Genomic DNA, 27,959 nt, shown 5'->3' on the forward strand with positions numbered 1-27,959 from the left:
GTTTTCTTATCTAACCTTTTTATTGTTCACCCCCCCCCTTTTATTTTTTTTTGTTTTTGACAAAGGAGTTGGATTTTTTTCTGCTTGGTTACTCATCCGCCCTGAGTCATTTTGACAGGGCTTCGTCTTTTGTAGGCCCCGAGCCAACTAGGCTGAAGATCAGAGGGCTAAGGCCAGGACAGGGGACAGCGAGGACTTATCAAGGTCTACCAGCAGGGGTTTGCCTCCCTGTAGGGTGGCCGTCCTTTCTGTAAAGGAGGTGAAGCCACTGAGCCTCTGTGTTTCTCCACTTCACTTGCCAATTTGACCAAGAGGAAAGAGGAGAGGAAGGAAGCAGTTTGTTGTGAATAATGTATGATTTTGGAGTCTCGTTATCCTCGTGTTCTAACAAGGAGCTCGAAATAAAGCCTCCACAAAAAGAGCCGATAAGGATTTTATTTCTACAATTATAACTTTTAGAGGGATTGGCCAGCCATCAGCGACTTCCATCAAAACCCCATTTTGAACTCACTTAGTAGTGGAATACCAAGAGGACTATCGGGGGCTTGCAAATGGAAACAATCGAGGATTATCTCCAGCACTTCACAGGAAAGTTGTTTCAACATATCACAAGTTACAGCCATGACAGTGACAGATGGCAAAGCAGCTGGCACCACTCAACTTTGTTCCACTATTCTTTCTTTTTGCTTCTTCCTTCTTGTTCTTTGTCTTGTGCCTTTGCTGCAATAGAGGTCTGTTGTGTATTGAAGTGTTGGATAATCATTCATTTGGGAAGACATATTGCACACTGTAAAACAAGGCGATATGTGTGAAGGCAGGGACTTCTGAGCCTCAATGCTGATGCCTGGCCGACTCTCATTCTGTAAAGACTTATTTGTTGGCTTCTTTAAAGCGGAGTATATCTCAGGTAAAGAAGCATCTCCCTAAATCTGCTAGAAGCAGTCATTCAAATTCAGCAAACTCTTGAGATAAGTGTGTAAGTGATAGTGAATGACTTATGCTATCCCAAATGGAACAGTTGTTCATGAATGTTAATGTTCATATCAAGCTGTTTGTGTGTGGTTACAACATACAGAAACCACAAGCATGCAGATAGTACAACTCCACAGTGTGACAGTTTGATATCCAGACAGGGCCTCCCTGATGGGCCACTGGAAGACAGCAAACACCCAGAGAGCTGCGAGGAAGGACACGGGTACCCAGCTCACCCCTGAGCCCTGCGGGTGTGAGAAGTGGCCCCCCAGGACCTGGAGCTTCACTGGGTCTTTGAGTATCACTGATTCCTGGTCTGCTGCTACGGAACAGTGGCTGAGCAGGCTGTTAGAGGATGACAGCTGCCTGTCTATGCATTACAGCTACAGTATGCAGTTGTAGTAGAACCGCCACATCTGGACTGTCTGTGCACAAACTACATGACAGAATACGGAATTTCTGGCCTTGCAATCACCTGTGTCGGGAATAAAAATCCTAAACAAAAATGTTCTTGAACCCAACACACAGCTGCGCATTTATAATTTCAAAGAAACGTGTTTTAATGGGACAGCCACCCATGCTACTGCAGCACAGGACAGCTGAGGGAAAGGTATTTCGATCCTCTGCTTGTATTAAAGCACCACTTCAGTTCATCATTCAATATCCTACTTATTTAATATCATTCAGTCAATATTAGTACATGGCCTTCTGAGTTATGTATGTAGAAAATAGTTAAAAGTGCATTTCAGAAGGAAATCCTGCATTAGCATCAGCACTGAAAATAATGTCCACATCCTGCAACAACAGAGTTGATATTGTCTCCACCTTGCGTGTGTGTGTGAGCAAAATGTGAGAAACTGACAGTAGCAGGACCTACCACGAAGGCGTGTTTTGTGTATTTTAGTGCCTACATGTCTCTCTCTGCAGGCAGATCTTGTCAGCGTAACAGCACATGAAGGATATTCTCTCCTTTTTCCTCATCTTTCCCCTCAACCCCCAACCAGTCGAGGCAGATGGCCCCTCCCTGAGCCTGTTTCTGTTGGAGGTCTCTTCCTGTTTAAAGAGCTCTTCCTTCCCACTGTCGCCAAGTGCTCGTTCATATAGAGACTCTCATAGTGCCTGTAATTGATTACTTTGTCTGTGTGTAGCTTGCAAAGAAGAAGAACAATAAATATAATGTATTATTCATTCGTTTGGTGTTTATGATAAGCCGTTTTTGCCTGACTATATACAGTGATGTAACGATGATACAAAGAATAACAGGATAAATGAACACACACGTCTGTGTTTTAATACATAAACAAAGTGAATAAATGCCTCGAGCCTGGCAAAAACTGCCCATAGGGTGGGTTTTAGCAAGTTGATACAATTGCACTACTTCCAAAGAGTACATTTTTCTAAATTAGATTAGATACTAATAATACGTCTGTACTTTAATCAAATTTTTAATACAGGACTTTTACTACAAAATGTAGTGTAGGATACTTGCCCTCTGGAACAGTTGTAGTAACATAAAGGTACTTTTAATTTGTATACTGAGGCGTTAGCTGACTACTACAGTGAAAGAACAATATTCAGACATAAAAAGACTTTCACCATTTAAAAACAAGATGTGCTCTATTTGTGGAAACACCTCTCCACCAAAACTGGAATACATTATGCTGCAAATGATCACCACCTTTGGATCCGTGTTTTGAGGAAGTCACTGTATCCTTGGCATGTTTGAGGGAACCATGCAGCCATTAAAGCGAGCACAAAGCAAATCACTGAGTCCTGCTCTGCTTATCAGGGGACCTGCCATATCAGTTTGGGTAGTTGTGTTGTGATGTAAAGACAGCAAAATGTCAGGTTCACTTGTAGATCAAGTCAACCGTGTATTATCTCGCAAACAGTGGAGCTCAGCTGTGGCCATAATAGCTCTGACTAGCTGACTGACTGAGTGCTTCACGGCTAATGCATGGAGCTGTGGGCGGCAATGAGTTCCAGCAATGCACAAAGAAACTTTGAAAGTGGAGGCTTGGAAACATATAAATAACAAGGAGGGGAAAAAAAAAAAAAACAATGGTTGTGTGTTTCTTCTGCCACTGCCTGCAACCAATTCTGCATTTGACTCACAAGCAGACATCAATGTCATGTTGATCTGTGTTAAAAAGCCCTGATTTAAAAAGCTACTTCAATGGAATGAGCTTGGATGTTTCATCCTTTTCATGTAAGAACATGAAAACCATTGATAATGCCATCGATAAATATATGGATGACATTGAGCAAGGGAAAGCAGGCCAGATAATTACCATTTTACCCATCTGAAGAGACCCCAGCCCTGATATTGGTTTAAACCCAAGAAATAATTGATGCATGCAATCACAAATTGGTTCTCCGCCTAAAATTTGGGCCCATTATTTCATTAGATGAAGCCACATTCTCTGTGCCAAAATTATTTGTGTGTCCAACACAGAAATTCAAATCCTGTTAGTCCCGATAATGTCTGCCGTTTTCGAACCATATCCAAGACAGTGTGACTTTCAGACAGAAAGTGCCGGCCACCTTTAAAGCAAACATAAATGAAAATGTTTGGACTTCTGATTCTTATTCATTTTTAAAGTTTAATAGTTTGTTTGTTTGTATGCATATGTGAAGCTGTATGTGTGTGTGTGTGTGTGTGTGTGTGTGTGTGTGTGTGTGTGTATGTGTGTGTGTGTGTGTGTGATTTAGCAGCTAAGCTACAGAGAGGTCCTATCCCGGGGTGCCTTCTTGCATATGTAATTGGATGTTACTGTAAATAATTGCCTGGGCATGTGCCAGTGTGATGATGGTGATGATTTGTGCGTGTGCGTGTGCGTGAGTGTGTGTGTCTGTGTGTCAGTTCATGTGTGACTGTATGTGTGTAGAACATGTGTGCATCATTCTGTATGTTTGCATGTACGTATGTGTGTGTGTGTGTGTGTGTGTGTGTGTGTGTGGTTGCGTGTGTGCGTCTGCGCGTGTGTGTGTGTGCGAGCGCATCTGCCCCATCCGTACTCCACTCTCAAGTCCCACTGATTCTCCTTTCCAGCCATGTTGAATCCTCTTTTCCTTATCAGGCGAGCCCAGGCCTGCATCAGGCTCTCCTTGCTATGACAGAGGCTACAACAATAGGCCTGCGATACCGCTGCTTAGCGCTGCGTTTCGGAGGGGAAACCTGCCACGGGCGCAGATTAACTACAACACACACACACACACAAAATAGATTGCAGCCTCCAAAACAAAACATTTTTCAGAATGCCTCCTCTTGATTAATGAAGCAATGACAAGAAGAAAAATATAATTTCTGAAACAGAAAAATCCGCCACCACTTGTTAAAGTTTAGGGGTAGCTAACAATAAACATATTGGAGGGAGAGGGTGGGCAAAAGGGGTGAGATAAATGGCTTGAGTGATGGGCTGAATAATTTCTGGAGCATTTTTTTTTTTTTTTTTTTTTTTTTGGTTGCACAGGCACATATTCCTACCCTTGTACTAAATTACACAATAATCACACTCCATCGGTTGACAGCCTCTGCCTCTCTCTGTCCCAGGTGAAAATTAGGACAGTATCTTGACATTTTCGCTCTTCTGTAGTTACAAGCTAAAGCTCTCTGTTCAAAGCCAAAAGCAGCACACAGCCTGCGCACGCACACGCCGGCGCGCACACGCCCTCCCACACACCAGCACGCTCACAAACACTGTGACTTAAACACACACACACACACACACGCTTAAGTGCACTCAAACACGGTGCACACGTGTGAGCGCACGGGTGTTTAATAGCTATGTTCTTGTGCACGTTTTAACTGAAATATAATTCTTGACCCTGATTCAGTGTGAGACTTGACACCAGTAGATATAAAAGAATTAATTAAGGCTTCATTTTGTATCTTAAACAATTCCAAATGACAGAATAAAGCAAAAAAATGTAACATAAGTTTTCTCGCTAGTACTTAATATTTCCCCACTGCTGGAGAAATCCAGGCAATCCAACTCCAAGCTGTTTCCTTGAGGTGCTTTTAATCTCGAGGTTTGAAAGGATAATTCCACCGAGGCTTAGATATTATAGATATATAAAACACTATATCAAAATTATTCTGATGATGTATGTTTCAAGGGTAATATTATAACATTGTGTTACATTGTTATTATGCTTAATTAGCCTGTAGCACTTATTGACTTTTGTAATGTCCTCGTCGCCTGCAGTCTTTCAAATCTTTCCCTTTGTATTAAGGACCTTGCATGAAACAGAGATTACAGTAGCAGATATGTTTTTATCATAAACTTAAGCTCGCAGCATATTGAGCTGGTATGCAACAATATTAAGATAGCAAAGCAAGATTAAAAAAAAAATCCCTGATAGATCTTAAACTTTAATTAGACGAGCCTTATGCATTTTAATTACTGTGTAATTTGTACTAAAAGGCCCTCAAAACACATAAAGAGCAGAATTCTATTGAATCCAGACTCATTACAGTTGCACCTTGACTAAGCCCCGGTAATTAGCATTGGTATGGCATTGTACAAGAGGCGGCAACACCCTCATCAACACACATTTACAACAGAGCTCTAAATCTGCTGCTCATTAATAGCTTGCCTCCCAATCAATTATTAACACCTACAATGGAAGCCAGGCTCACCGGGGCCAGGCCTCTTACTCCAGGCAAACCGTGGGCCACCTTCTCCTCCTGGTTCTGTCCAGCATAGGTAATTACCGCTTTTAAAGACACCTGCTACTCAATAGCTTCGACCCAGACTGCTAATTTAGCCCCCCGATTGCAGACATTTATGTCTGAGTGTCACTATTAATTTGCGTTAATTTGGAGAGTGTGAGAAAGCCGGGTGGAGGCGTTGTCGGCAGCCCGCTGAATGTGCTCGTCGCTCACCTGCACCAGGGCTGCGGCTGTAATTGGAGTCTAATGGTCTGATTGATCAGTGAGAGAAGTGAGGGATGAGACGGCGCTCTGGCAGCTTCATCAGTCAGACAGAGAGGAGAGGAGGAGAGGAGAGGAGGAGGAAGAGGCACAGAGCAGGAAAAGCAGCTAACAACAGCAGCTCTGAGCCAACTCCTGGGTGCTTTTTTTTTCTTTTTAGATTATGTCTCCTGTTTTACTTTTTGCCCATTACTTGATTTGACCCTTCCACTTCTGTCTTTACACAGTGCTCTGGCTGGGGCCAGTTGCTTAGTTTGCAGGCCAGTCTCTCGTCTGTCTTTCGGTGCAGTACAGAGCACGGCCGTTTTGTCTTTTCAAAGCACGCCTCAGAAGTTTAAACCATCATTAAAAACTGTTTCTGATGATCTTTTTTTCTTAAAGCATCTAATTAAATCGTAACTAGTTTTATATTTGGGATCAACTTTATACAGTCTGCAGGTGATCTAAGAGTGATAAAAAACATTTAACAGTGTTTAACACAGTGCAGTGTGCAGGTCTGCAACAGCAATAACTACAACTCCAGTCCCTCATGCCAAGCTGAGCCCCTGGGGTCTACAAACCTGCCACGGCCGACCCATCAGCTGTGAAATCTGCTTTCCTCTTTGATAAACGGTTGAGATGTGACCCTATCTCTGTCCTGCAGATGCCCAGATTTCCTGTCATGCTTTTTTCCCTTCTGTTTTTTCCTGCTATTTCTCCCTCTGACTCACTCTTTTTCTCTCTTTCATTCTTTCTTTATACCTCTCTTTCCTGGGCTGCCTGGACAACTGCATGAAATGCTCCACTCGCTGTTCTTCCTCAGCATCATCCATCACTCTGCTCAGCTACCGAGGCCTGTCGTACCCGAGGCGCCAAATGCACATAGGCTCCCACGCCACAGCACAAGCAGCTAGGCCAGCTCCAGCTCCCATTTGCTGCCACAAGGGGACCATTATCCACCCCCCCCGCCCTCCTCCCCAAGCACCACCCAAACCCAACTTACTCACCTCTTAAATGGCTCTTCATGTGCCAAAGTGCTCATCTTTCTGTCCAGATTAATGCAAACACTGCTTATATTCACTGTATTTTCATTATTTACTGTAAGCCACTTAAAGGAGTCATTGCACTTTAGTCCCTCTCTGGGCGTCATGCCAGGGATTGAGAAACGGACCTACGCACCCAGCACACGTGGCGGCTCGACAAAAATAGCTTGACCTCTAAAAAAGTCGTACCTTAAATGACGTGTCTGGATGGAGGAATAAAATATGTTTGATTTTTGAGAGTGGCTCTATCAATATCTCACCAGCAGGTCGTGTGTTTCAAGCCTGAGAGAGGAGTCACTCCTGCCACATACCTGACTGCCTTTGGGTAATTCATTCACCTCTATGGTTTCAAAAAATCTAAGAGAGTAAAAGGAGATTTAATAGTCTGTGGAGGTCACACTTCATAAGAATGACTGAGAGTGGCTTCTAGGTGAGGGAGAGACCCACGAAGCAATAAGCCTTTATTTCTACCTCAAACGCTTTCTACCCCCCTTCTGACCCTGCTTTGCAGCACTGGCCACCCTGACATGCATCAAAACTAGCCCATTTCTCCTTCTTCTTCTTTCTCTCCTCACACTTACATTTGTTATTTCAACTTTTCTCACTCCAGGTGAGGCATCAGAGATTTGATCCTGTCTAGATGTGTCAGTGTTTTAAGATTTGCACAACTCCCCTGCCTCCCACTGAAATAACTGAGATAAATGCAGCACCGCATCAGGAACGCGTCCAAAGGCTGCATGCTTAACAAGACAGCAGCTCGATAAATGTAAGCTTGAATTAAAAGTAAAGAAATAAACTTATGCCTGCTGTAAATGAGACGACTCCCTTGCGATGTGCAAGATTCAACCATTTTTGAGTTTCTGGCTTATTCAGCGTCTAAAAAGACAAAGTAAAAAGTTACACTGAACCCTAAAAGGAGGCTTGGTAAAACAAAACGTGCCATCTGGGTTGACCTAGCCTTTAATGAGAGATAGTGAGAAGCTGCTAACAGCCAGTACCCCATTTGAGAGATGAAACTTAGCAGAGGAGGAGGGCAAGTAGCAAAGCATTGAAAGGGCCCCCATGAGAATAGACACACACGAGATCCTTAAAGGCAATGTGCAAGAGCTTTTTCCTCTGCTTTTAATTGCGATAGAGGTTTGGCATATTCTGTAACCCCTCCACAGCCTATTACAGGTGATGACCAGCACCTGCTCGGTTTTAAAAAAAAAAAGAAAGAAAGAAAACCGAAGGAGGGTCTGTAAAGCAGGGATGAATTCCTCAGAGGGCAGTTAGTTAAGAACTTCTCATTCTAGCCAAGAGCAACAATCAGTTTGTGCATCTTGTTCAGCAGCTAGTGTGATGAATGTGTGAAGTTTTTATCTCCTGGAAACACTCAAGTAGCAAACAATTCAAGGCGACGCATTGTGCGACGTTACTCGGTGAGTCTGGGGGGGTCATTTGAGGGACAGTTGAAGGTTGAGTTTTGGATGCCTTTCAGGAAAATTCATGCAGCAGTTCCACGAGAAATATACGGAGCGTGTTACTTTGGAAGGCAACTTGAGGTGTTACTCTGTCAAATCACTTTTCCGCCCAAGGATAACTGGCTTTACCCTGAGAGAAGCCATATTTCATGGCTATAATACAGCCTGAGTTATTTAAAGCCACTGATGACTTCAAAACCATGAGGGGAGCTTAGAAAGCAGTCAAAACTGTTCAGAAAATGATTTAATAAAGTTATGCGTTAAGGAATCTCAGAGAATGGAGGGGATGGCCTCTGAGTCCGAAATCCTCCTGGACTTATTCTTATGTTTTTTTTTTTTTCCTTCTTTTAAACAGGATGAATGTAAGGCTGGTTATGACTTTAATAGGAATTTCTTAATTAATCCAAATGCAGAATGGAATATCAAACCCATGGAGGGCTTGTCCCTCCACCAGAGCAGCAGGTCAACACAAGCCTCTGCTGGGATCTTTGAAACAAGAGATATATAAAGCTGCTGTGTGCAGGGCAACATCAAACATAATGGATTGTGACGTCACTCGGTTGAAGCCTGGCCCGAGCGCCGAATCCACCAATTAAAATGTTTTGTCATAAAATATGCAGATTAAATGGGTAAAACAGATGCACTTCAAAGGCTTTCGTTGGGGGCCAATTGGATCCCAAAAGAGTCACCTCAGTAGGTTTGAATGTCAGGGGAGATGCCATTAATATGGGCTTTAGATGTAGAACGTTCTAGTGATCATGTTTCCATGGCTACTAATAGCAAAGTTCGACTAAATGTAGTGATCTAAGTTTAATCATGACATAACAGTTAAAAAAAAAAAAAAAAAAAAAAAGCTTTTTGTGCAAACAAGTAACAACAAATAATGTTATAAGTTGTAAATAACAGCTAAATTGCAGTAATATGTATTAATGGCCACATCACTGCTCAGAAGGGAGCTGCTTATGATGATATGTGTGTTGCCAGTGATGGAACATGCGTCTATTTTTAGTCTACAGCACAACTTCCTTTGTCTTTTTAGTTAAACTAATAATAATACATCACAAAGCAAGCCTCATTTTAAATGGTCCAGTGAGCCTATAAAATATGCTGTGCTGCACTCAATTCAACAGTTATTTAAAAATCTTTTTTAAAAGAATAGGCACACAGTTTTCTTTAGTCTAATCTGGACAGGAAACACAATTATTATTTCAGTAAGCATGACTATAGTCAAAATAATTACATCAAAAAAATCTGCAAAATCATTTATATCTGACAACATACTGTGTTCTTTGTTCCACATAAGTGGAAAGTGGGAGCGGGCAGTGACAAGAGGAGGTGGGTTGCAAACACTGACAGGTCACAAAAATAAGGCTAACGCAGAAGTGCCTTAAACCTGTGTTCTATGTGAAAGTACCAAATGGTGATAGCAGTGGTTGCAAAGAGAGTTCTTTCTTGACCTCTGCAAACACTTTGCTGCTGAGTCACTCGTTTTGGATAATCTATTTTATAAGTTTTGGTCAAACCATGTTTCAAAAAGGAGAAACAGCCATGGGATTTTCTAAGGAGAGTCTGCAAAGCAGTGAAGAATTCCTTTGGGGGCAGTTAGTTAAGAACTTACAACAACATGTCAGTCACAAGTATTTAGCCAATGAGCAAGAGGTTTCACAGTTGTTACAGCTGAACTTCAGAAACCACCTGGTGATGTCACGATAGCTGTGTCCATCTTTTATACTGTCTATGGTTGCAAAGCGGCTTGCAGATCAACTGCTGCCTCCATTACAGCTGAGCTTGACTTTGTGTCCTGACTGAATCAGTGCTCTGCTAGAATCTTGGACCTCAACAGATTCACAATCTGCAGCAAAATCTAGTATGTAGCTAAAAGTATTGATTTAACAAGTGTCCCATATTTAATTTGACAGTCTTGCTTTCATCAGCTTCAACCAATGATTGGTTAATAATTCAGTGTAAATGCCACAACGCCTTTATTGCATCACTTTTTGATTGTCGTAATGTTATTTCCCCCTTTAAAGAAAAGCACACAAAGATTCCTGAAGTGTTAAGACATTCAAGTTGTGACTCACTGTTTTCTGTTAAATCTCTGGAACAGTGTTCCCGATCCCATTTACTTAACTGACACTTAATCTTCATTTCACTTCTTAAAACACACTTTTATTTCATACTATAGCTCGGACTATAATTTTAGTAAGTTCTGCTCAGAGTTTCTTCACTCACGTTAAATGTTTAAAATTTTACAGTAGTCGGCCAAAACAAGAACGTACCAGTGCAGGGTTGTCAGTGCTCATCTCAATCTTCCCCTCGAAGGGTCCCCATGTTGTTCCCAAAGGAAGCTGCTGCCGGCTGTGGATCCGACGCTCGCCATCTTTAAGGAACGCGTCCAGCTCTCCTAAAAACACAACCAGAGCCCAGAGCAGTCAGCCGTAATGCTCTATAGCGCACAACATCCACATCAAGTCACAGCTATGTTCATTCATTGTCATTTTTGTTTAAACCTACATGTGCGATCCTATTACTCCCCCACCCAAAAACCCCAGTAAACAGTGAAGGTTAAAATCCAAGCAGCTTCAAACTGGATAAGCAAATCAAGTGAGCATCCATCTGATGGTGTTCCTCAGAGACATGGCACGCTAACCCTACTTGAAAGGTGTCTTGTGTTGAGATAATCTCTGAGAGACAGTGCAGGCTCACTGGCTGGTGAGAGCAGCTAGTGGCAGCCCTATTTCTGTTGTTCCAGGAAGGCAGGACCCTTGTTAGTGCTGTGCAGATCTTCAGTTAATTAACAGTGGAACTGGATAGCACTGTTAGCACTACCGGTGCTCACCTCCCTAACACCCCCAGCTATCTCATCTCTTAGATTCAGTGTACATTTTCGGGATGTGATTAATCAAACAGTTATGATAAAACTCATGGCAGGCTGTGACACAGTTTACAGAGGAGGATGTTTCCCTGTGTGTGTGTGTGCGTGTGTGTGTGTGTGTGTGTGTGTGTATGTGTGTGTGCGTGCACGTGTATGTGTGTGTGTCGCAAAGGGAAAGTATGCAGCTATTAATTGTACATTTCCCACTAGTTGCCTTGACAATTCTGAGGAGTGTTGTTGGATTCAAAGCTCTGTAGCAACGTTTGGTCTGGCTTTATAGTCTCCATGGGCACGAGCAGTTCAAATAATGCTCTTATCAGGGGTGAGTCATGTTTGAGAACTTCTTTAAATAAGACCGGGTGACCTTTGGGAGGTGCGAGATCCAGGTCAGCTTCAGGCCATCAGCATAAAAAAAAAAAAAAAACTGGTAAATATAAATTAGTCTATCCAGACAAACGATTATAATGCACATTATTAATATACAAACAAAACTCTACACGTGTCGTTAACACTGTGTCTCATAACCTGTTTGTTAACACACGAGGCTAGAAGGTATTCAGGGCATTTGGTTCATGATGAATGGGTTGAAGTGATCAGTGAACTTTACGATGTGTATGTGGTATAATGACCTATTCAGCCCTGTTCTACTCTGTAAATATCAACCATGTATCAGTGGCAGGCTATTGTGCTCGACTGTTAGGCTCGTATGGAAATGTGTGCTTATGTGACGCTTTGCATGCATAAACATGATCGAAACATCAGGCTCGTGTTACTACCCACGACAAATGACACCTTGCTGATCATATACTCATCAATAGCAGTCACACCTGTGACAATTACAAGCTAAATGTCACCCCTAATTAAAATTCACTTCCCAGACCAAACCTCTAAGTTTCAAACAGATGGTCTAAGGTCTATTTCATAGTTTTGAAACAGACCTAAAAAGCAAGATAATCTGGGCAGCATTATCTCATTCTTACCCTCCCTCTGTATCCTCTGCCCCCCCTCCCTTGTTCCTGCTGTTGCATGCTGTCCTCCTGGTGCTGCAGTGGAAGGTGGGTAAGCTCATTACAGAGAAATAATTAAACATTGGTGCACAGCTGGTCGTCATCACTGAGAGCAACAGCCACCGCTTGATGCATTCTGTTTGTCCTCAGATAAGACCCACGGCCTTTAACCGCTTGGATGCAAGTTCCTGTTTAGCCCCGCTTGACACACAGCTCAAACCATCCCCAGCCAACAAGTCTGATTCCTTTCTCCTTCTATTTCTCTTCTCTGGGTGGGTGGGTGGGTGGGATTGGAATAAAAAGGGGGTAACGGGTAGTGTAGGTGTGAGAAGGAGGAGGGGTAAAGAGGGTACGATTCAATTTGTGCGGTTTGTGGTCCACCATGTTTAGGTGCCAGTTGTGTGCATCTCACACCAAATGTTGCCTGAGGACCTTGGCTCACAGATGGCTTGTCACATCTGTTGCAGATACTAGTGGAAGATCTCCACAAAAACACCCGTGGATGAATAATGAGTCCCCTTCATGGACTGTCTGCATGTTCTCTATGAGCATTTACAGGTTTACGAATGTTGCAAAGAAAAAACAAAACAAAACAAAACAAAAAAAAAACCCAAAATAAAATACTGACAGATGTGTTCTGTCATCAACTGCTAGCTACTGACAACTTTTGTAATTACGGTTGCAAAAACTCTTTATGTCACAGTGATAATTCAATTTCTTACGAGCCCCCAAATCCCAACTCTATTACCTATACTCATTACAAATAAATTTAGAACAAATACAGAAGTCACACTGTTTAACCCGTCAAACTGCAAGCGGCAGACTGAACTAAGAGGAAAGCTCATAATGGGCTATTAGGAGATTTAACAAACCCAGCGCCTGTGTTCTCTCTTCTGTGTTTTCCTCATCATCCAATTCTCAAATGCCACACACTTGGCAAAACATTAGCTCATGATGTGGCTCAAGAGCCGTACCCCCTTCTCTGAATCCCAACCAAAACCTCACCACAACCTTTATCCCACCCCCACCCCCCCACCCCACCCCCCAAAAAAAAACCCCACCTACCCCCCACCCCTCCCTCGATAAGATCATCATCTGTCGCTAGACTCTAGGGTTTGTTCCTGCACTCCACAGATACTTGGCAGACCAATGAATGTCCCTTTGTGTGGAGAGATCTTCCTCAGATAGCACCCAAGATGCTCCACGCTGGCATCTGTTTAGTTTTTAGTTTTTTTTAGTTGTTTTTTTTTTTTAATGTGTGCATGTGTGTCCCGTCTCTCTTTTCTGTTACGGCGCGAGGAAATAGGGAACCTCGTCTCTCTCCCTCCTCTGGTATACGGCTGAATGCTAATGAGTTTCTCAGTGGCAGGATGCCAGCCAGCTATGATTTGAAGAATAAATGGGTGTGGACCATTGACAGACAGAGGTGAACTACCACTTTCTACTTTTGAATAATGTTATTAGATATAATGAAACTCTTTTCAACAATCCCTTAACATGTAATTCCCTTTTTTTAAAATTTCCCATTATGTTGGGAAAATGATCTTATTCCACTACCTGACAATTTCACATTTGCATTACATTCTGTATTAGCTTGTTACAGATCTTTATTAAAGCTATACGAGGTTCACAGCGGTTAATACATTCAAAACCAACACTGTGTTTTATATGGCTGCACTAGGGGTGTCACGATAAACCTGTGCTGACAATAACCGTTACATTAAATATGAAATAATGTCGATGCTGATGTTGTGTCAAAAATGCGCATATGATAAATTTTTAAATAACTGTGCAACTGTTCTTTTTGTTTGTTTTGTGAGTTCCATGTGTTTAAAAGAAGTCTTTTGTACTAAATTTGACAATGGTTTGAGTTACAAATTAAAGGAGCATTTCCCCTAGTGTGGTTTAGGCCCACTTGTCCCCTCTGATTGGCTCTAAAATTCAATCCAAACGTGTTTTTTATTGATCACTTTTATGCATTTCTGCCCAGATGGGAGTGGTCACTTACAGGATAAAAATGGACCCATCTATAGGCCAGAATGGGGGTTACTGGATGGTTTGATGAAAATGATGTAAATCAAAGATCACCAGTGGGGGATTTTGGACCAACAGTATTCTATGTTATCATCATGAAAATACTAAAATAACTAGACAAATATGAACTCCTTAATAAGAGTTGCAGACTGTTACACAGACTCGAGGAATCACTGCCAAGGCTGATAAAGCTGTTCTAGTGGCATGCAGTGTTTTGGTTTTTTTTCCTTTAATTTGTCATCTGTCTGTAATTCAAGACTACAATTAAATGTTCGTCCACGCCACACTTTAAAATTCAATGATCAATTCACATTTCAGTGCAAATGTCTCAATTAATTCACACGAAGTGCAGATCTGAATTTTCTTAATATAATTTCTGGCCCGGAGTGAGCCCTCCGCTAACGGTCAGACATGACAAATGACATCATCATCTCGCTGCCGTATATTAACATTTGTTAAAGAACTGGATCAGCTCGAGGTATTTTTCATGTGAATTTTACTACCCTAACTAGTTCAAAGAACCAACTTACTTCAAGGAAAAGAAATTGTCCGCAGCGCTAAAATAACCACCCCAGTTTGTGGTTTGCATCACCTTTATCCAGTTAGGGTGAGTATATTAACAGTAAAGGCAGATGTTGAAGGAAAAACTAAGAACGGCAGAGTCGAAACAAGAGGGAAACTGTGCTTGAGCGCCGCACAGCAGGCGATCCTTCTTGATATCAAACAGCGCCTTTGAATCAAAGCAAACAAATGACTGCTGTTCAAAGTTCAATAACCTGTGCGTGGCAATTCACAGATGTCCCACTGAATCCCAGTCATCTCCACTGATAGGCCATGCTATAGAGCCAGCAAATGGGCTATAAATTAATACACCATGAGAGAGGCATATTGGGTGAAATGGAATGCAGTGTATCAGTTCAACAAAAGGTGCCACATCTTTAAAGCAGATATGTGATATGAAATTTTACAGCTGAAGGAGAAATGTCACAGAGCTTTGATAAGAGAGCAGCGAACTTTCTCCCCCTCCTACCCAAACCCTATTATCAGGTCCAAGTGAGCAAAATGCATCATTTATAACTCACAGCCCACGTTATTATCTTTGAGAAAGGCGCTTGTGTTAATACAACTGCGGACCCCCCACCACCAACAGCACCACCTCGCTTCCCCCACTCCTCACCCTCACCTCACCCACCTCTACCCCTCCCAGCCCACCCTAACCCTTCCTAGATGTGGCTGCGCTTGGCACTGAACAGCGGGGAGGACCCGGGGAGAACGCTTGCTAGGGAGCAAGTTTCCAGGCAACCACATGAGTTTGGCCAAAGAGGGAGGGGGCACTGGGGGGGGGGGGGGGGGGGGGGGGGGGGGGGGTTGTAGTAGTAGTAGTATGGGGGATTCACCCCTTCAGGTCAGGCTTGTTTTCAGGCAGTAAATGGCTTGAGGGGAAAGAGTTAAACAAGCCAAAGGGATTAGGGCATTTTAGCTGTGACACTCCACACAAGCTGAGCAGGGGCTGGGGGGGGGGCTGTGGGAGGCTGTGGAGGTCATTTGGATGGAAGTCTCCGGGCCTCTATTTGTTGATAGATGCAACAATGCCCACAAGGTACTGCTTTAAAAAAAGACAGCTGTAATTATGGGTGTTTGTTTAATATTAAAGAGAGCATTTTAGAAAAAGATTCATTTTGCTTTCTTACTTTCTTGCCTTATAGGGTAGACTGAGTACAGAGGGACAGTTGAATCACCTCAAATAATTTTACATGTGCAACAAGCCAGAACTGTTATTTCTGCTCTGCACATGCGCATTATCGTCCTCTTTAGAAAATTTGAAGTAGGTGAGCGTCTGAGTAAGGTGTTCCGCGTCACCATGTCTGTTTCACACTGAATTGTTCTTTGTGCTTGTATCACTGTTAAACTGAACTTGGATCACTGTAATATTCTCTCTGTGCTCTGAAGACTGACATATGTCATGACCTACTGTCACTCAAGGTTATTGGACAACTAAGAGAAATGTGCAGGGTGAGACGCAATTTCTCATTTGCACCCCACAGTAGAATCCAGTTGTGATGCATAATGTTTAGTTGAATGGTTTCACATTGCTGGTTAAAAGTCATGCATGTGGTTGCACTAGTGTAGAATGCACAACTGCATGCGCCACCACTGTGAATGACTGAAGTGACTGAAAGAGCGAGTCGGTGAATGAATTATTGCTTTTTTAATGGTTTAGTAGGCCACTGTTATGTGGTTGTAGCCCCCAGTGTTATTACTGCTGTCTGCAATTGCTCTTCGAATGAATAACTTTTAAATATTACTCAATAGAAAAAATAAATAATGAATTGAAATATAATTAAATATTTCTCCATTTTTAATTGCAGTTCAGTATTTTACAAATTATCAGCTTTTTTTTTGTTGCTCAAAAAAATAAAATTAATTGAAATTCTATATTTTTGTTGACTTGTCATTTTTTTAAAAGGTATTTGCATTTGCAGTGAATTGCTTAGGCAGCTTTACAGCACTATGGGAAAGTGTTTTAACTGTACTATGCTACTGTTTTAACTGTACCCGGCAGTTAACTGTGGAGACCACAAACTGCTTATGGATATTATTGATTGTTACTTTGTAGTACACAAGGAAAGCTCACATAAAAAATAACTTGTTTTCATTTAGGGTTAAAGTAAAGTAAAACGTGTGCCAACTGTTTTCAGATTACTCTAAATGAATGACTATAGCTCGCATCCAGTTAGCTTAGCCTATCATAACGATGGAAAGCCACGTAAAACCTAGCCAGCTGCTCTAGGATTTCTTTTAATACTTTTCCAATATAGACCCCCCCTCCCCAAGTCTTCATAGTACCCTGAGATAATTGGCAGTAGATGGAAGCTGACCATAGGCTGGATGTAAAAAGCAGACCTAGCATTAGCTTAGTTAGCAAATTGCATTTATAGCCTTTATGGGTATATCGCACAGACATGTAGTGTTCATGTAGGGATCCAGGACTAAGGGTCTTTTCATATTCAAGATTTTAGAAATTTTTTTTAAAGTGCAGTAATTAAAACAATAAAGAAGAGGGGAAAGTTTAGAAAAAGTATGCCTGCATGTGTGCACACACTCACACAGAAAAGTTTCAGTCCTGCAGTACATTATCAACACAGAGACTAGTGTTTGGTGTCATTGAACAATTGAAATATACCAGCTGTCAAGCACACCGTCTCATCAAAAGCCAGGCGAAGTTAGCAGGAGGCTGGCTGACAACAATCTCTGAGACATCCATCTTTAGAGAAGCACGGCAATTTCTATTGATAGCATGTAAAGCGAGACAGCAAAACTTAAAGAATGACTGTCCTCACGCAGAGATACCGCCATATCGCCGACAACATCTAGAGGACACACACCACTCCTGCTGGAATCTGATTATTTTAAATGCTTTCCTTTAAAATTTCAGAACCATCAAAAGGACATTACTCTACCTGAGTGTGTCAGGATGGATGAGTAATTGATTGTATGTGCAAAGGGAATGCATGCACTTGAGACAGAAGGATAACGAGATTTTAGCTGCAAAAGAAAGATGCCATTCTGCTAGTTCAGTCTTGTCAAAAAGTGTGAAAAAAAAGGGTTATATTTTTCCATAACTATAGGTAGAGATTGCTTTAAAAATGATGGCTGTGCAAAGAAGTATTTAAACAAACAACTTTTTTAGCAAGGAAAACAAGTAAATATTGCTGGCTCCTTGATGTTCTGCAGTTAATTCAGAAGGATACTATTTTTAAAGTACTCCTGAATCTCCTCCCAAGTCAATTACCAGGCTGCAACTTCCCCTGAGTAACAGGGAATTCTGTTTTTTTCCTGGGTGACCTAGTTGTCTTTTGTGAGTAGGTTTTAGCCGGAGCAGTTTGACAGTCAACAGATAAGATGGATTAAGCTTTTTTTCATCCAGTTTTGATGTGAACAGCGTAAAAGCGGGTTAAATCATTGAGTTTCAGGAGTATTTTTAAATGCCTGGAGATAGTGCGATAAAGGAGCTAAACCTAAGACTTGGGCCGGGAAGGTCAAGGTCGCGGCTTTGGAGAGCAGCTACCCGGCGACGGGGGCCAGCTTTTCGGCTCTCTCGGAGCGGGCTGCGCGGTGGAGCCGAGCCCACCTCTCATCACTCCCAGAAAAGATACACGAAAGGAGTGAAACAAAATCCAGCGAGAGCTCGACGGGCGGCATCAAAGAGCAGTGCACCCTTGCCTCGTGTGGGTGTGTGGAAGTGAGCATGTGTGCGTGAGGGCGGAGATGTGTGTTTGTCTGAGTGTGTGTGTGTTCGTGTGTGTTAGGAGGTGTGGGGAGGGGTAGCTCCTCTTTGCATTTGTGTGCATGCATGAATGGGGTGGTAGTGAGTGATTGTATGTGTGTGTGTGTGCCTGCCTGTGTCTGTGTGAACACTGTAAAATATCATTCCTCCATGAACAACTAGCTCCATAATTATGTTTTGATTATTTGCGAGTACTAAAATAAAACAGCAATTAATCTGTTGATGTAAAACAGAAAATAGAAGTACGACGCACATATTAAACAACCCAGTTTACAGAGCGATGCGACATTAAAAACAAAATCACATTTTGTGAATATCATTTGTTCAATGCCCCACCACCCACCCACCCACCTCCACCACCGCATCCTCCTCTTCCCACCTCCCCACGACCTGATCCGAGGCGTGCTTAACATGCGCATAGGAGCTGACAGCCGTACAGTCACGTGACGGCGCTCAGCCAATCCTGAATACATTTGAATTTTTAAGCCGCGCAGTGATGAAGCCACTTGAGCAAAAGAAAAGGTGAAGAGGCGACCGAAATAACAAACAAATCAGAATGATGCGCCGGGTCGAACGCCGCGTGTAACACGGCTGCTTATCGCATGTCACATCTGGCCAACACTGAGAGGTTTTTGGTTTCGAAAATATTTCTGAGGGGACATATTTAGACACATTTTGTGGACGCCTGTTCCCCCACTGCTCCTCATGTCGGTGACAGGGGAGAGTAATCCTATACACAGGCTGCTATTGTGAAATGAGAAACTAGCCTCCTTCACTGCCAGAGACCAGATGCACCTCTCTCCCTCTCCCTCTCTCTCTCTCTGTCCTAATCTGTAAACGACTTAAAGGAGCCTTATCTCCGGGCTCTTCTGCTTCATTTCATGCTTGATTTACTTTAATTTGTCTGATAGGGCACAAGGATTTGGAAATGGCCCATCTTTCGGTGGAAAATGTTCTGATTTTTCTCCGGCATTGTTATGTGGAGGTTTTTGACTTTTCTCTCCCCCTCTCTCTCTCTCTCTTCCACCTCCTCTTTCTCCATCTCTCTCCCTCCCTGTCTCCCTCCCTCCCTCTCTCTTTCTCTCTCCATCACCTCTCCTTTTTTTCTTTTGGGGTCGGGGGGGAGGATCTTGCTCCAGTGCAACAGTCTGTTTGAGTGCATTTAGATTCGAGCTAGCACAGCACAAACAAGTTTTCCATGTGGTGTGATTTTGTGATGGGTGACGGCGACACAGGAGTCGTGTTTGCCTTTCAGATCCACATTGGGGCGCAGAGCAGCCGAGTGCTTCAAACCACAAAGATCTTATGTTTAAGTTAAGAGGCGACTGGCCCTCCAGTTTAGCAAGTGGGTGAGCGGCTGGCGCTGATAAAGTTGCTCCACAATGAGGGACAGGGACAAGCGACATGTCTACAGATGCTTCGAGTTCCTTTTCTGCTGGCGGAACTCAAGTGCTTGCATGACTGTCTGGCTGCTCCCATCACCAAGACATTCTCCCCACTTCTATTTAGTGACTGAATGACAGTAGAGGCAGTGAGCTATGATTAGAGAGAAGCCCATATCTTACTAGATCCTGAATAATCTCCATCCCCTCCCACCAATGAGCAAGGTACAGAGGCGGCACAGAAAGCCAGAGAAAAAGAGACAAGAAGAATGGGCGAAGCTGTCCTGTGTATACCAAGATGTCATATAATTCCACTGGACTCCTCTATACACTCAGTGTGGACACTGAGAATAAAAGAAAAATCTAAATGCATTCACCTTGTGTCGGTTTAACTAATCTGAGCAGTGCTGGACTTAATCAAAAGGAATTTTACATTGAACTCTGAACAGAAAAAAGGGAACAAGATTTAAAAAAAAAAAACAAAAAAACCCAAGCTACATGAATTCAAGACCTGCATTAAACAATTAAACTCCTTCACAACTAGTGGTTATTTGATGATCTTTAAAAAAAAAAAAAAAAAATCAATTTCCCACACACACTGACACGAAACGTCACTAACCCCACCTCCAGCACATAAATAAATGGTTAGCTACACACACACAGAGAAAAACAGAGAGGAAGAAACAGGGGGACCATTGAAATTCATCTCACAGCCTGAATTTACTTAACTGCGGGTCTGCGCGCGGTGATAAACGGAGTGATGATCCGGCAACACGTCTTTATCCATGCTTTGCTTTAATTAACGGCGGCTTGTTTGTTGAAAAGATGATTAATATGCCAATGAAAATTGCATAATTGAATACCACAACACTCGCACAATCAGGGAGGAACATGCCATTTTTTATTAACTTTTCAGTATCATTATTATTACTATTATTTCGTATTTTAATTCACTTGACAAGCGGGTCCCACCCCCCCACCCCTACCACCACCACCTCTAAAGAGACAAAAAAAAAGGATGGTGGAATTGGCGTGACCAGTGGGCCACGCTGGGCCCAGCTGTTCATCACCAATGGGAGGCCTTCACAGTCGGTGGTATTGCTGTGATATCAATACCTACCAGTGTGAAGGCTGTACATGAGTATGTGTGTTAGAGTAGGGACAGTGAGAGTAGGGGGCTGGGCTTGATGGGTTAGATGCAGCTTGGATGGGATTGGGTAAATTCCTGCGGCCAAATAGTTCTGTGAGGACACCGAAGTGAAATTGCACACACGCTTAAGAAATTACACACAATCTGAAGCACCGGCAGCCAGATTTTGCAAAAAGCAAATTCATGCATGAAAAAATAACTACAAACCAAAGTCGCTCAAATAAAAGTTTTGTTTAAAAAAGGCCAAATGAAAACGGCGAATTCCACATTTGAGGAAGTTTCAGTTGAGCAATCCAGAGTTTACCCAGCATTACATTCCCTAGCACAACTTGCACCAGCGTCTCCATGTTAATGCTAAATACACACATCAAATATTCAGCCAATTACAATGAGACCTCTTGCAAAAACGTGCGCAGCCACAGCGCCTGGGAGGGTAACCATCGCAGAACAAACACATTCAGAGAGCCAGAGAAAGGCGCAATGGGTATTGAATCCCCGGGGGTAGAAACAGCACCACCAATCGCCCGTCGGGACGCTCATATTTAGCAATGACTAATATTTTTTCACGCTATTATTTGGACTTTTTCATAGGAAGTAGCAGCAGTTCAGATTAAACTGGAAGTGGATGCAAAATGCGGCTGATATGTGGACAAAACGCTTGGAAGTAAATGATCTTATTAAGGCATTCTCAGTGTGCCACATCCAGCGTATCCACACAAAACTAGAACCGAACATAATGACATCTCCCGCACATGATAAGAACAGTGATTGCATTTTGCCCTGTTTTAGATTATATAACTAACAGCCATGAAGTTCCTCCATAAAGCCTCTTAGTATAGAGGATCAGTGACTAAATTTGCATCAAGTCGATGCAGCATAGGAGTACAGTGATTTGTCTAATCTCTTGTTGCATATTTCATCGTTCTAATCACGCATTGTGAATTTGTGAGTGCGTGCGTGGTAGGGGGGAGGGTGTTTTCTCTGCACACAGGTGATGCATACAGTACAAAGCCTTCATCAACAATCTCTTAAGCAATAAATGCATTTGGAAAAAAAAAAAAGGCAGACAATGTTTACACACAGCACTTTGATTGCAATTTAATTTTACATCACTCAGGGCCCTGAACTCACAGAGAAGCTGATGATGGACTTTCATCATCAGTATCAGCAATCTCAGTGTCATTCATGTTTTGTGAGACTTGTCAGAAGACTTTGAATAAACCCCTGGAGGAGCGAGATAAAACCTCCCTTTTCTGCGGGAGAATTGCCATGATGCACGTCCAAATTTCTTGATTACAAGACGAAGCAAGGGGGGGAAAAAAAAATAAAACCTTGAATGAAAGCCTGCGCTGAAAGTTTTCAGTTTGCTGATATAACAGTCAAGTGTGTCTATAAGTCTACTTAAAACGCTTAGGTATCAGTGGAGACAGCTGCGACACCCTCGTCTTATGATTCTGTCGAGACAGTACACTATCAAACCTTTCATACCGTTCCCAAGCTACATTTCCGGTGACAAAAGCTTTGCGAAAGCCTCCTGAAGGATTCATCTATATCCTAATATTTCCAATCCAATTTAACTGGAGCAGCCGGAGTGGTCTGAGCACTAGTTTACCAATCTTTGCTTTCCAAGACTCTGTGTGCTGAAGGCTTGAGGGGTTCAATCAATGGCGCTTTGATCTCGGCTGGAACCATAATTATTTAACATTGTTACAAGGATTTCTCTAATCCATCCTACCATTAAATCCCTTTTACACCCTCATCTTCTGCAGCCTAATCTGCATCTGGGTGCTCCGTTTGTCTCTCTCCCTCATTTCGGCTCGCCCCTCCTTCCTTGACGACACCCTGACTTTATAATGGACTTTGGTGTCGAGTTAGAAAATGCCTTGTTTACTGAGAGCAACCTGACTGAACTGTGCTAAAATGGACTGTTGCTGTGCAAGAATTTAAAAGTTTTTTTTTTTTTTAGCCTATTTGTACTTTTAAGTACTACTTAGTTTGGGTTTACTTTCAGTTCAGCTGGGGCTAAATGCTGAAAAGATTCAGCAACTAAAATGCAAAGATCTGCTTCGAGAACTGTTGATTAGATTAACTGTCTAGATATAACTGTTACGGCGTTCACCTTCATTTTATCACTTTTCAATTTTTCTGCTAACTTTCTTTAGATGAACCAAGGGAATGTCGAAGTTCACGCAACTGACGCCCAAAAGGTTTCATCCCATCTGTTTATTTTCATGATCACTTTGACTCCTGACAAAAAGGGCCCACTGTCCTTTTGCAAATATTTGCATGTCTGTGTTTCACCACGATATAAATAGCAGCACGGGCAATCGCAAACATTTGTTGAGGCACCTGCCACAATATCGTGGCCATCTGGTCCTCCAATTCTCCTAGCATGACATATGTGCATTAAACCTGAAATGGTTATTGTTTTTTTTTGTTTTTTTTTCCTTTGGAGACTGGAGGAAGATGGATTGGCCACAGACCGTTCTAGGTTGGCTGGAGTCAAAAATGAGACTCGAGACTTTTTACATCTGAGTGAAGCTGCGTTTTCAGCGTGTGCATGTTTGATGTCTTGAAAGGGGAAAGAAGGGGGTGGATATAAATGGATATCGTTTTTCAGGGCGGTGTGTGTGTGTGTGTGTGTGTATGTGCTTGTGCTCCGTCTGTGTCCCACCGTCAGGTAGATTCTCAGATGGCCACTCCTTCAGCTGACCCCTGCCTCGCCCTGGCTGATGCCCAGCTGGCATCAGCAGCTGAGCAAGCTGGGCCATGCCGGCCCTCAGGGACAGCCAAGAGAAGAGATTTGTGGACAAGGTGATCACATTACTTCTGTTACCACTCTGTCACACTCGTCTGCTCCTTCTGCATCTCCTTCTTTACTGCGTGCCTCATTTTAAGTGTGTTTGGGGTGATATCTTAGATGTTGATGTCACCCTATATGAGTCACATCTACTTCAAATCCAGTTTAATCAGTCGGAGAAACTGAGTGTTGACATTACAGTAGCTGCAAACTGACAGCTACACTAGATCAGCTTAATTCAATTCAAAACACTAGCATGTTTAATGCTGCTTCTAATGTTCTCTGAGGCATTCCAGTAATATAATGTTGCACTTTGGTATGGTTTATGAGCCAAATTTAAAAAAAAAAAGGTCAAAATCTAAGCAGCTGCATCTGCCTTTTAAAACTCCATATCCAAATTTTGTAGCGGAGACTTTTTAATTAATCTCCGATAACCCTGACAGTATCATCAGGGTTATTTTTTTTCCAGACTTTGACAGTCTGTTTTACAATTTCACTAATTATTCTGCATGAAAAGTAAGCTACACATCATCTGTGAAATAGGCAGCATGTCCTTAAACAACATTGAAGTTTGCAAAACAGAATTCCAACATGGCAGACAATAAGGCCGCACTGCATTGTATTTTGTGGGAAATCTGCATGGGTTTGAAACTCTTGCTAATGCTGCCACTTATCACTGCATTATAATGAGAGCATATCCATCTGTAGATGCTAACATCAATCACGATCAGTTCACAAGCTGACTTACATCAGGCTTCAATCTGCAAAGGTATTGGTGGACAATCAATATGCTTTCCACTGTATTACTACAAAAAGCACTCACACATTCTCAATGGGCCTGAAAGCCTGAATAAAACTGCTGCTAGCAGACACGTCACACTGCATGTACACATTTTATTCATGCACATTTGGGCAGTACAATAAACTGTTCATAACCCTTGTGGAATTCATCATCATCATCGTAGCCTACACAGGCAAACGACATCATGTTAGCCTTGAATATGTGCCTCTGCTTCTTCAGCTGTTTATTAGCTTTTATTCTTGATTCAGTGGCCCATCGTGTACAACAGTGCATTAGCAAATGCATTTACAGACTAGACACTACAGCTGGAGCTGGAGTGATCACAATTACAGCACATTTAACGAACCCTGGATTTTCTTGACTTTCCAAAGGGGGTGTGGTTTACACCAGAAAGCATTTAGATAAGGATGAGAACAAGTTCATTAGCGGCGTTAGCTAGCTACCACACACCATTCCCAATTAGCCCAGAGGAGAGCAAGTGGGAGAGAATGAGAGCGAGAGAGAGACGGAGTCAGATTCCTATCACAGCCGGTCCATGAAAATGAATAGAATAGCATGACACGCTATCTCCCAAATCAGCGGCTGATTGCGAAACACCCGTGACGAGAAATGAACACGAGACAGAAGATCAGTGTGCAGATTTGCTTAAGGACATACTTGTAGAGATGAGGGGAGAGAAAGGGAACTCGCTGGGTGTTCCACATCAGAGACCCGGCACTCTGAACAACAGAGAAGAGCCAGCTATCAGATTAATAGTGAGTCATTCAGTACGCTTCTCTGCTGTTCCAGACAGAAAGACAATCAGAGAACTGGGGCCAATCGTGGACAGCACTTGACATGAGTTACTAAAGTGGAGATGAAATGCAGGGACAAAAAAAAGTTCAATTACAGGATGTAGATTGTAAAAGGCTTTTGTTGTTACTCAGCAAAAGGGAAATGGTATGGAGGTGCTTCAATAGAATCACCAAAGCAGGTGGGCATGTTCCGAGTTAGCCCACCTCATTAAAAGGCTTCACTCTCTTTTTATGTAATGGCCATTACACATCCTATTCAGATGCACACGTGCAGTGATTAAAAATTATCTGTTGGTGATCATAATCACAGCTGCTTAAACTTAAGCCAAAGAATAACAAAGAACTTTTGAATGCTCAACTATCTGAACATTTACAAAGAGATTAAAGGGGAGACAGTCTCAAACTAAATAAATTTGCTTTTAATCGCTTCGAACAGGAAGTCATGTCATTTCGAATGTTCCTATCTGATTGTCTGATTCCCCTCTTTATTCAAATTATAACATGCCCATCTGACTTTTCCAGCACAATGGGAAAAATTAAAAAGGGAAATGACCTTTCATGGCAGCCATGATGAAAGAGTGAATGGCATTATTATGCACCAAGATTAATTTCGGTCTACTCCATGGTGCCCATTGAGAAAACACACGAGGGGCACGGAGGCCTAAGCCACTCGTTAATTGGTAGGTATATCATAGAGAAAAACAAGGTGGTAACAGCTTGATTATAAACCGATGATGCGGCTGCAAAGCGCACACAAAAGCTCGTTTGCTTAAGTTGAGTGCAGCCAGGTGCTAAGTGTCATTTTTCAGTTAGTAATACAGCAGAGATTGGGGCACAGTGTCCGAGTCTTCCGATAAGTTGGAAGCACTCATGCTGCGGTTTAGTAAAACATGAAATGGGCATCATGTCTCACATCGCTTCCTCTGCAGTTCAGCTGTCCTCACTGTATGCTAGAGAAAGTTTACTTCAAGCCCCCCCCTCCTCTCCCTTCCCGCTGCCTGTCCAGCAGTGTGTTTCTGAGCCTCTAATTCTCATTCTGATGGCTAAGTAGAAGGGGAAAGCATAATTACAGTCAGTCATACATCCAGTCATGCTACATCCATCCCTCCTTTTCAAAGCAGTATTTTTTAAGCTCAGCATTTCTTGCCAAAAAAGGGCCCTTTTTTCCCGCATGTGATGCCTTCTTTTTGTCATGGCCCCCATAGTTCTGAGCTGACCCCCTCAGCCCTGTCTCCTGACTGATCACAGTGATGGTTTATTACTGTCGTCCCAGCGCTCTTATCTTTAGCCAGCAATGCTCATTTCCTTCCCCAGATTTAAATGCAAATGTGAAATTTAATGATAAATGCATTATCTGATAGGTGCGATAACACTGATTCACTGTCAGTATAAAATACACACCCCGGGGGGCTTCGAGCTAGCAAGCACAACTTGCCCAAATCCACTTTTTTCTCCCACTCTCTCTTTCCTTTTTTTTTTTTCCTCCCCCCAAACGCATGTACCTGCAATAAATTCTTGAGGTCATTTTATGCATTAAAAGGAACCACATTTTGTGTGTTCAGCAGTGTGGGTGCCGGCTATTGCTGAGCAGTAATTGCCATGCAGCTATCTTGTTCAATGTATTATCCATCATTTTGATGAAGTTACTTTTACTAAAAGGGCACAACAAGATAAAAAATGTGTTGTAAACTCTTCAAAAGCTGCGTCTGCACTGCATTATTGAGTTCTTTAAGGAAAATGTCTTTAAGGAAGCAGTTGTTGGTAATTTCATTGACTGTCTGCTGAATGGCAGCTGCACATGCACCTGAAGTACCTTGCAGAGCATGCAGACTTCACGATCGTGCAGCTATAGTTACTATGCATGGCAATCATTTTTAGAAACCATAATATTTTATCCCTTTTATCACCTTCCCTCAAACTATGCCACGTTCCTTTCGGTTCCTCAACAATAACTTTATCAAATGACCCCGAGAGTCTGTCTTGTAAAGTGATACTCGTGCTTTTCTTACTTGGACCATCCCATTCCTCCGGCCCCATGGCAGCATGCCTGCTCTTCTCCCCCTGCCCATCCATCTCCGACTCTCCTGCCTCTCGATTGCCATCTTCCTCTCCTGTAAGAAAGAAAAAAAAGCACTTTAACTCCTACAATGCGCAGAAGACACGAGTGAACAGCACTCTCTCCAAATTTAATGTTCAGACACGTAATTTAATTAAGCGTTGCATTATGGACTGTGCTGCCCTTCAAAAGGGTAGATTCTTATGGACTTTGAATATTACCCCGGCAAAAAAAAAAAATCATTTAGTGTTACAACTTCTCCCTTGCACTGAGAATGTGAATGTGAAGTGTGTTTTCCTGTACAGTTTTGTATAAGTGCATTCACCGCATCCAGCTGCACACTTTTATGTAAAAAAGGAGTTCCCATGAGTGCTTGCA

At 42.4% G+C, this 27,959-nt stretch overlaps 1 protein-coding gene across 1 annotated transcript in view; it reads right to left on the reverse strand.

The window, feature by feature from the left end:
• The window catches only part of zfpm2a (zinc finger protein, FOG family member 2a), a 116,311-nt gene that overhangs the window by 50,716 nt on the left and 37,636 nt on the right, over positions 1-27,959 (reverse strand). Inside the window, exons 3-4 of the mRNA XM_030750874.1 lie at positions 27,535-27,636; positions 10,673-10,797 (exon numbers count right to left, since the gene is read on the reverse strand). Coding sequence (XP_030606734.1) covers positions 10,673-10,797; positions 27,535-27,636 — 227 coding nt within the window. The remainder of the gene's footprint in view (positions 1-10,672; positions 10,798-27,534; positions 27,637-27,959) is intronic.

The sequence above is a fragment of the Archocentrus centrarchus genome, chromosome 16 (genome assembly GCF_007364275.1).
Source record: "Archocentrus centrarchus isolate MPI-CPG fArcCen1 chromosome 16, fArcCen1, whole genome shotgun sequence".
Classification (NCBI taxonomy): Eukaryota; Metazoa; Chordata; class Actinopteri; order Cichliformes; family Cichlidae; genus Archocentrus; species Archocentrus centrarchus.